Source organism: Physella acuta, unplaced genomic scaffold (genome assembly GCF_028476545.2).
Source record: "Physella acuta isolate Inbredline_101_S28 unplaced genomic scaffold, ASM2847654v3 ptg002085l, whole genome shotgun sequence".
NCBI classification, from domain to species: Eukaryota; Metazoa; Mollusca; class Gastropoda; family Physidae; genus Physella; species Physella acuta.
This window is the reverse complement of record NW_026733587.1, coordinates 1-10673: the sequence shown is the minus strand read 5'-3', so window position 1 is coordinate 10673 and position 10673 is coordinate 1. Positions and strand designations below refer to the sequence as shown.

Here is a 10673-nt window from a genome sequence, read left to right as displayed (position 1 = left end):
AGTAAGACCTGAAGAAAGGAGGTTTAAACCAGATAATATGGGAGACTCTCAAATCTTTAGGGGATGATGACTGCGGGGGATGGGGATAAAGATGGGATTATGTTGGTGTTGTTTAGGGTTAGGTTTATGGCTAGATTCATGATTAGGTTTTGGACTAAGGTCAGAATAGATTTAGGTTTAGGGCTAGATTCAGGACAAATTTAGGTTTAAGATTTTCGGTTAGGACATGGTTAGGTGTAGGACTAAGGTAAGGAAACACTTAGATTAAGGGCTAGGGTCAGGACAGCGATAGGTTTAAAACCAGGTTCAGGATAAATTTAGCTATAGGACTAACATGAAAACAAGGCTCGGTTTAGGGCTAGGGTCACGACAGCGATAGGTTTAAAACCAGAGACAGGGCAAGGTTATGTTGTTAATTAAGGCCAAGGCAGGGTTCAGATCAGAGTAAAGACACTAGCACATTTATAAATCAAGATTTTACACTGCAGTTGTGTGCAAATAGAAAGCACATTATTAAAAATAAAAGAAATGTATTAACTATCACCACGGTCTGATGTGAAACTAAACCAAGATAAAACGTCTAAGACGCCTTGTAGCTTTACTGTTTTAATGCTTTATATAAACAAGTTCCCAATTTAAAAGTTGGTAATTTTTTTAAAATATATCATCAGAATATAAACTCGATCTGAAGAAAACCCTAAACAAAGAAAAAACGTTCAAGACATTTCATAGCTTTAAACACAATGTTCTGTAAATAGGCATACACCTATTCAAATTTAAAGCACCTACGTTTTAAAACAAATTGTATTATCAGAATACCATCTCGATGTGAAAAAAAAATTCGAAACAAAGAAAAAACGTCTAAGATTCATAATTTCAAACACACTACTTAACTTATACAACTAACAAAATTAAAAAGCACACACACAAATTTTAAGTTAAAATTTCATGATCAGAGTATAACCTCGATATGAAGTAAAACCGAAACCAAAAACAAACGACTAAAACGATTATACCTACCACCATACCATTCTGTATGTAAAACTACTCATATTAAAAGCACATAATTTAATAATTTAATAACATTGCTTTATTAGATTATCACCTCGATCTGAAGTAAAACCGAAACAAAAACCTAAGACTATTATAGCCACAACCACACCACTTTGTATGTAAAACTACTCATATTTAAAGCACATCAGTTGCTTTATAAGAATATCATCTCGATCTGAAGTAAAACCGAAATCAAAAATCTAAGACGATTTATAGCAACTTACACACTATTATCTCTATACAACTGCCCAACTTAAATGCACATAATTCTAAATATTTGTAATTGAATTATAAGAATATCACCTCAACCTGAAGTAAAACCGAAACCAAAACAAAAAATCTAAGACGATTCATGTCTGAAATCGCCCTGTACTGTGTAGCCTACATCCCTGCCGACGAGTTCCAACACTGGGTCAGTTGTCCTAGAGGTGTTCAGTCCTTAGTGCTGTCGATCGTGATGGCTTGTTGTTTTATTTAATGTCTCGTCTTTAATTAGTTTTTTTTTTTATAATTAATTGGCGCGCACGTGATGTAGTTCCGTTGGCTCGCGAGGTGTCGTCGGTAATTATTTAATAATAAAGGGTCAAGGAGAGGGCTTGCAGTTGGGGGGGGGGGGGGTGAGATTAACAGTTACAAAATTGTTGTTAGGTCTTGTGTTGTTGTAATGGGAAGAGTAATTGTGGTTGGGCTGATGGGCGAGGAGGGGGGTGGGGGTGGGGAGATGACTTAATTTAATAAGTTGGGGCACCCTAACCCTTTAAGTAACAATGAACTCATTTTGTTTACATTGAAAGGTGAAAGTTCACGGTGTGACGACCAATTCCTGAAGGATGTAATTAGCTCATTGATAGTGACTAAACAGCGTATCTTGTTGTGCAACTTCAATAAATATTCATATACGCCGACCAAGCGCAAGTTTGAAGTTAAGTATCGTTGCATGTAGCAAGATGATCTCTCTTTTTCGGTGATTTCACTACACTTGCATAAAAGATTCTCCATTAAATTTTGCTCATTACAAGTAATGTTACACTTTACAGAAAATGTTACACTTTTCGGTTAATGTTACACATTACAGATAATGTTACACTTTGCAGGCAATGATAGACTTAGCTAAACGCGTTTGTTTTAATTAACAGCTAAATGTGTGAAAATTGAAATCTGCAAAAAAATGTTTAATGAACCCCGTACTCCCATAGTATCGATCAACAAGAGCATGAACTTGATCCTAAACCTAAACCAATTTTTTTATCCTAGCCTTGGTCAGTATCACCCTATTCCTAAAACCGGAGACGACTTTCTTTCGGGGGGGGGGGGGGGCAGTGACCACGGAAGCACGTCTACCGCCCCTCCACCTCCGAACGAAGTTAAAATGTATATAGAAAATATATAATTTTAACAGTGCCCAACACCCCCCAGAAAATTCGGCACCATTCACCCCTCCCCCACCACCAAAAGTTTCAAGTGCCCCCCCCCCCCCCCCCCCCCACGAAGAAAAAGTCAGTTGACCCCAGAAAAATCCTTACCCTTGAGCTGATCGTCATCTTTCGCATCACAACAAAAAACAAAATAAAAAGATAACCGTTTTAGTCGACCCACGATCTATTAATTAAAATATCTGCACTGTTTTAATTAGTGTGCACCTAATTAAAATGGCATTAGTCATAGAATCGTGACTGCCCTGCTCTAGAATGAAGTCAACTCCAAAATAAACTTTGTTTTTAATTTGTGGTTTTTTTTTGTTAGGGATTTAACTGTAGGTGTTTGTCATTCTAGACAAGGTGGGCGGGGGGGGGGGTGGATTTTACACGATTTGCATTATATGTGTACAACGAAATGGGTACGGCGTGGCCTAGCGGTAGAAAGCTAGGCTGCTAACCCGAATCCGGGTTCAAGTCAGTAGAGCGTCCCTTAGTCCACCAGCTCTGATAAGTACCTGACTCACGTTAGGAAAACAGAGAGCGGTGACTACAAAGATGCGCAAACAGAACAAAAAATGACGAAAAACTGCGCACAAAAATGTGCGCAAGGGGAATATATTTTCTTTAAATCCATTATTAGCAAAGAATGACTACATGTACATGGTAGCATAATCAAAGATTTTTCCACGAAATATAATAAAGTTAAAGAATTGTTTGTATTTGCGTATTTTTCTGTTTCCGCAATTTTCCGTTGCGCATTTTTCTGGGAACCGATTGTGGGAGGGGGGGGGGGAGGGTGGGAGGGTGGGAGGGTAGGGGGTCGTCGGCTGGCCAAGGGTGGGTATGAGAGGCCACAGTGTTGATGATATGTAACGAGAGCTTCGTAGATTTCGTTTAGTAGGCCGACCTATTCAGTCTTGTATTTAGTTTTAAATGATAAAATATGTGTAAACTCGTCGATACAATTAAGTAATGTTTATAGACAGAAATTTGTGAATTCATTTTAGCATAGGGGTAATAGGGGGAAGGGTCTGGGTTTTTTTTTTGGGGGGGGGGTTGTTTTTTTTTTTTTTTTTTTTTTTTTACTTTTTTTGTGACATGTTATGAAACAGTTGATGTTGATTTGAATGAATACTCTCGTAGAACAGCGTGACCCAAAGGACTTGAACGACTTTTCAAACCTGCAGTTTGCTTGTTGATCTAAAGCATATGAGGTAATTGTTAATAACATCCAGATTGTGCACATACTAGCGAAACTAGTTGTAAGATCATTTTTACTTAAGTCGTTTTTTTAATGCAATGATTCCGAAATAGATTTCTTAGCGAGAACAACTGTTAAAGCTTGCAATAGTCTATAATATTGTATTTACAAAAGTAAATAAACTAAACTTCATTTTCTTTCGTCGTAATGGTAATTTAATTTAAAAGAAAAATGACCGCAATCTGTATTAATTAAAGATAAGATTTGTTTTTCTTTTTAAAAAGCTCAGGATTTTAAAAACATAATAAAAAACAAGTACAAACTTTATATTTACTTCAAATTTATTTATCAAAGCAGATTTATTAAAATTACAATACACATTTTTTTATGCAAGCAAGATTTTATATTATTAACTTAAATATATTTTGTCTAAACATGAGCATGATGTTCGTTGTACACATTAAATAAATGCAAAAATACGAGAATGTTGTTAAAATTAACACTAGTTATACACATTGTGGTATTTCCATTTATTGGTTAAAGATTCCATTAAAAAATGTGAAAATAATTGAAACAAATGTGTGTTTTAATGTTATTTTCTGCGATTTAAATCCATTAAATATTATCTTGAGATGTGGTCCAAGATGTAGACTGTTCGTTCCAGTGTTAGAGATTGGCTGAAAAACAGCTAATTGTTTTTTTTGACGTATTTTTTGCTGCTAAAAATGAAACCGCCTAAAAACATTATTGTTTATTAAAAAGAAAGTAGACATGCTTCAAACTAAATGTTTGCTTCAGAAATTTGTATGTTAAGCAATATATGATTCAGTCATTTAAAAAAGATGATTCACCTTTATGTTCTTTCGTAACGAGATTTGAAATTATATTTGATTTTCTAAAAGAATCACTATGATAAACACAGTGATATTACGCTATTTGAAACGATGACTCAACTTGAAATAACTTGACTGATCTAGTTTAGTAACGTCATAATGTAATGTTTTTGTTCCCAAGCTGTCTGCACACGTTTTTAATTAACCCAGTTTTTAAAACTGCTTGTTGATTATGGAAGCTCTATCATCACTGAACGCTTCAAATTCCAACTTAATATGATAAACAAACAACCAGCTACGTTGGCGCCTAAAATAATCCACAATAAATTCCATCACCGCTTCAGCCAATCTTTAGCACGTCAACAGTCTAGTCTAGTGGTGTACAAATCTAAAGGAGAGCAGTGGTTTTATTTTTAATGGTGTTAGTTGCGTAGGCAAAAATTGGTCATGGGGTTCAAGGGGGGGGGGGGGGGGTTCAAAAGCTGTATTACCATGTATATATATATATATATATATATATATATATATATATATATATGTGTGTATACATATATATATATATATATATATATATATATATATATATATATATATATATGTGTGTATACATATATATATATATATATATATATATATATATATATATATATATATATATATATATATATATATATATAATTTTACGAACGTAACCCTCATGTTCATTAGACATTCAAAATTTAGAATTTTTAAAGTACGACATCATTCATTTAAGAGGTCCAAAGAGATATTTAATCACACTCATGACACCTCCTCCCCCACACCCATCTGCCTACGCCACTACGTGGTAAGTATTTGGAACGGGATAGATATAATATTTAGGTTATAGTAGGGAGCTAGACTAGAAATATCGGCCATTTTTTTATGTAATTTTGTCGAATTTTAACATCCAGGACAACCACAATTACAAAAAGCTAAAAATCAAAGGCCATAACTATAACTCAACATACTTTCTACCTCAGCCCTCCCCCCCCTCCACACACTTCTTCTCCGGATACTCCCTTATTTACATCAAAATGTTCAAAACTTTGTCTTAAATCAGTGCTCAGGGAAATAATTTAACTTGTTTTTATAGAAATGTAAAAGAAACAAAACAATTCACTTTCATAACACGGAAAATGACATTAAAATTAAATGTATTTAACCGTTGAAAGCAAAAGTGAAACAGATAAAGAATTTTATATATATATATATATATATATATATATATATATATATATATATATATATATATATACTATATATATATATATTGTTGGTAGACACTGAACGTAAATAACAGGTGTTATAATGTAGATTTAGTATGTTTGTTTACCATAATTCAAGACCACCATATTGATGCCATCCAGTGACATTTTGTAAGCGAATGAAGGGCGATCAAATGTTGTTTTAAAGTTATTTCCTAAATCTATGTTGTAGAAGAAAAGAAAATCTTTTTTTGTAAGTGTTATCATTTTGTAAAAAATACACAGCACTTAACTTCATATCAGCATTTCTAGTTCACTCTTGCTTGCAAAGGTAAGAACGTTTTAAACCAAGTATTGGGTAAGGACTAGATATGAGTTTGGGGAAGAGGGGATAGGGTTGTCCATGATTGAACTCTTGCAGATAGATAGAAGAGTGTCTCTTTCTGTTGTGACAGGTTCCCAGAAAATGCGCAAACGGAAAACTGAGCAATGGAAAATTGCGCAAACAAACAAAAAGGCGCAAATACAAACTTATTATATTAATACACTTTAATTTTATGATATTTTGTAGACATTTTTTATTATGCTAATTTTTGCATGTTCTCATTATTTACGAATGTCTATAAAGGTTTGATTTAAGAAAACAAAAACAAAAATGCTCATGCGCCCTTTTTTGCGCATTTTTAAGTTGCGCAGTTTTCATTTGCGCATCTTTACGTTTACTGTTGTGACGATGTACCCTTGTCGCAAAGGTGGGTTGGCATAAGAAAGTTGTCAAAAGATTATTGTTAGACCTTTTCGTTCTTACGTTGGTTTAGATGCTGGGTTGGGTTTTTTTGTGTAAAGACGTGGGGTGCCTCTAGCAAGATTGAGGAGGGGGAGGGGGAGGAAGGGGGAGGAATCTAAAAAAAATCTCTCTAAAACCATTATTTCATACTTTAACTAAGCAGGAAATATAAAATTTAAAATAATAACGATTGGTTTCTAATGAAATCCAATTAATTGTATACCAATCTTTTAGAAAACTCTTTTTTTTTTACAGAAGATCAATTGTTTTTAAAAATATAAAAAACATTTTATTTTCTTACAAGACTATAAGACTTTATAAATATCAACGATGCCACCAGTAAGCACGTTGTAGTTCCTGAAGGTCATGCGCCCATACATCTTCCATTTCCCATTGTCCTCAAGTTTCTTGGCCACTTCCTCCCATTGTTTACCATAGTCGCTGGCTAGTAGAGTGGCCCGATACGAGTTCACGAAATACCTGTTGTTAATTTAATCAAGGTCATTAATTTTCTTAAATTTTAAGAGTCATAAATTTCACGAGTGTCATAAATTTCATGAATGTCATTAATTTCACTAATGTCATAAAGTTCATGAATATTCTAAATTTCATGAATGTTCTAAATTTCACGAATGTTCTAAATTTCCTGAATGTTCTAAATTTCCTGAATGTTCTAAATTTCATAAATGTTCTAAATTTCACGAATGTTCTAAATTTCCTGAATGTTCTAAATTTCATAAATGTTCTAAATTGCATGGCTGTCATAAATTTCACGAATGTCATAAATTTGTATGGATGTCATAAATATCACAAGTGTGCGAAATTTTATGAATTTCATAAATACCACAAATGTTCTAAATTTCGGAAATGTTCAAAATTTCATGAACGTTCAAAATTTTTATGAATATTATAATTTCATCAATGATATAACTTTCATAAATCTCATAACTTTCATAAATTTCATAAATTTCGTGAATGTCATACATTTCCTGAATTTCATTACTGTAATGAATGGCACAATAGGCATGAGAATCATACACGTATTTTTTTTCAATTTAAACACAGTAACATTTTAATTCAGAATATCAATATCTTCATTGTTTACAGGCAGAGAATGTACATCAGAAAATGTCCAGTCGAAATGTTGTCTATCATTCCAAGCCCCCCCCCTCCTCCTAGTCTCCTCCCAATCCAACTGATACCCACACAATTTGTGGTCAGTCGCAAAAGTGCGAAAGTTTATGTTTTTATCTCATTTAAATGTTTCTTATGTTCTATTTCACATTTAGACATAACACAAACACTATATTTTTGTAGTTGCTTCCCCTGGCTTGATTGCTACCTAATGATGGCATGCGTTAATTCCCTTGAAGTAGCTACTGTTTACAATACGAGTTACCTACCCTCCGGGTTTGATCACACGAGCTAACTCCTCCTGAGCGCAGGGTGGGAGGTGGTTTTCAGCAGCTCCACCACTCATCGATATAGCATCGTAGGTGTCTGCCATTAAAAGATTTATTTTTGTTAAACTTTTTGTTAAAATAAATGTCTGTCATTAAAAGATTTAAGGTTGTTAAAGATTTTAATTAAATAATTGTCTGTCATTAAAAGATTTAATGTTGTTAAAGATTTTAATTAAATAATTGTCTGTCATTAAAATATTCAATGTGTTAAAATAAAATTTAAACAAGTGTTCGTTAAAGATTTTCTTTGATAAGCGACTGCTTTAATAATATTTATACTTTGTTAAATGTTTTATTTTAATACGTGTCTCTATATTAAAAGATTTTAAGTCATTAAACTTTTTATTGAAATACGTGTCAGCTATTAAAAGATTTAAATTTGTTAATGATTGAATTTTATTAAGTGTCTACTATTCAAACTTTTTAAATTTTTAAAGAGTTTTTAAATACGTATCTGCTATTAAAAACTATATATATATAATTTCTTAAAGTTAAATTTAAAATAATTGGATGTTAAATATTTTATTTAGATAAGCGACTGCTATAACAAAATTTATATTTGTTAAATATTTTATTTTAATACGTTTATGCCATTAAAAGATTTTGAGAGATGGTGAAAACGTTTAACTGCTACACAAGAGTCTCGAGTTCGAATCCGGGTTCAAGAAACAGAGGTCACAGAAACAGATGAACTCTACTTCAATCGCATAGTGTTTCTTCCAGACTTTTTTCTCCGCAGGGGCGGGGGGGGGGGGGGGGTTGGCACTTGAAATTTTCGGGGGGGGGGGGGGGGGCGGCGGACACTGTTAAAAGTATACATTTTCTATATAAATTCCATTTTGTTCGGGGGGGGGGGGTGCGGTAGACTTTCTCCGGTGGCGGGGGGGGGGGGGGGGGTGGGGGGGCGGCTGCCTGAAGAGATGCCTGGAAGAGAACTTTACCTTCACATGATGTTGAGCCCGCGGATATTCAAAACGTTGATACTGGTTCTATTGATGAAAGGCTCGACACATTTTATAACTTAACAAATATTTACCACTGAGTAAAGGGAGACCATTCTCTTCTGTAAGCAGACAGAGAAGGAAGTGAGAGTAAACTCCCTTTTCTCGTGACGTTTCCAACATCTCGACTGAGCCTTCGTGAGCGTGTATGTTGACGAACCCGCGTTTGTGCAGTTCCTCTCCTACAAAACCTGTTGGTAAAAAAACAATTTTTTCTGTATTAGGCCCCAGTGACGTCACTAGTTAGGGTGTAGTCCGGACTGTTAATTCCAGGTATACCCCTCCCCCGCCCATCTTTCTGGTGTTCGGTGCCATGCCACTGAGTACTGTATTTTGACAATTTTCACTGCGCAAGTACCCCATATTTGTCTTGGTGTCTTTCATTCACACCCGTAGTCGCTTTCTTGCGGGATGAAAACAATCTTGGCTTGATGTCGTATTTAATTCTAATTAGCTGCTGATTTTAAAAAATGATTTTTTTTTAGGAAATTTTTTACTGTTTTTTTTTTTTTTTTTTTTTTTTTTTTTTTTTTTTTGTGGTGCCACTTGTTACCCCTAGCACCTCTTGTGACTCTATTGGTAAGCTTTAAATAAAGCATTCTAAAACTGATTGTATACGTAATGAAAATTATCGAGAAAACCAACCTAACGCTAAAGCTAAACCCAAAGCTTAGAACAATGACAAATATTTTAAAATATGACATTTCAACTATTGTGACATTTCATCTGACGTGACATTTTAGTTTTTGTGAAATTTCATGTGATGTGGTATTTTATGTGATGTGACATTTACATTTCATGTGTTGTGACATGTCAGGTGATGTGAAATGTCAAGAAAAGTGACATTTCATCTAATATAACATTTTATTTGATGGGACATGTGATGTGACAACATTTCAAGAAATGTGACATTTTAAAAAATGTGATAAATTCAAGAAATGTGACAAATTCAAAAGTGACATTTCAGGTGATGTGACATTTTAAGTCAAGAAATGTGATATTTCATGTGATGTGACATGTGTTGTGACATTAATGTGACAATTCAGGCGATGTGACATTTCAGGTGATGTGATACTTTAAGTCAAGAAATGTGACATTTCAAGAAATATGACATGTTATCTGAGGTGATATTTCATGTGATGTTACGTGTTGTGACATTAATGTGACAATTCAGCTGATGTGACATTTCATGTGACATGACATTTCAGGTGCTAACGTCTACCTGTGCCAGCAGCCATGTCCAAGATGGTCACCTTGTCCCTGTGGTTGGGGTACAGCCCAGCCAACATATCAGCCACGTACTGCGGTCCTGTGTAGTTGAGCGTGTGTGCGGCGTTGGCGTACTCAGCTTTCTTCTTACCATAACCTGAGTAATAAAACAAAGTGAAGTTTACCTGTTGGATTTGACCGTCAATGGGGTAGATGGAGTAGAGTTCACCTGTTTATTCAACAACTGCATATGCAGGGTTAGTCCGTTTAGGATTATACTAGCCGTGTTTGCCTTCCCCAAAAGTTGTTTAGGTACTCATCAGAGCAGTGGCGAAACTAAAAAAAAGGGCCACCCCGCAAAAAAAAAAAAAAAAAAAAAAAAAAAAAAAAAGAGGACTCGACTTTCACAGTGGTTTCAAAACAACGGAAAAAGAATATACAAGAGCGTGGGGTGGTGTCTATAGAATAAAGATAATCCAACC

General features: G+C 34.4%; 1 protein-coding gene across 1 annotated transcript; it reads right to left on the bottom strand.

The window, feature by feature from the left end:
- Window positions 1-6823: 6823 nt before the first annotated feature.
- On the bottom strand, window positions 6824-10348 carry LOC131932085 (methyltransferase-like protein 27; the record flags this gene model as incomplete). The annotated part of the gene is made up of 4 exons (XM_059288967.1): window positions 6824-6998; window positions 7922-8018; window positions 9018-9173; window positions 10205-10348. Coding segments are annotated over 4 exons (572 nt in total), but the record flags the coding sequence as incomplete, so codon positions are not given.
- Between the last annotated feature and the right edge of the window lie 325 nt (window positions 10349-10673).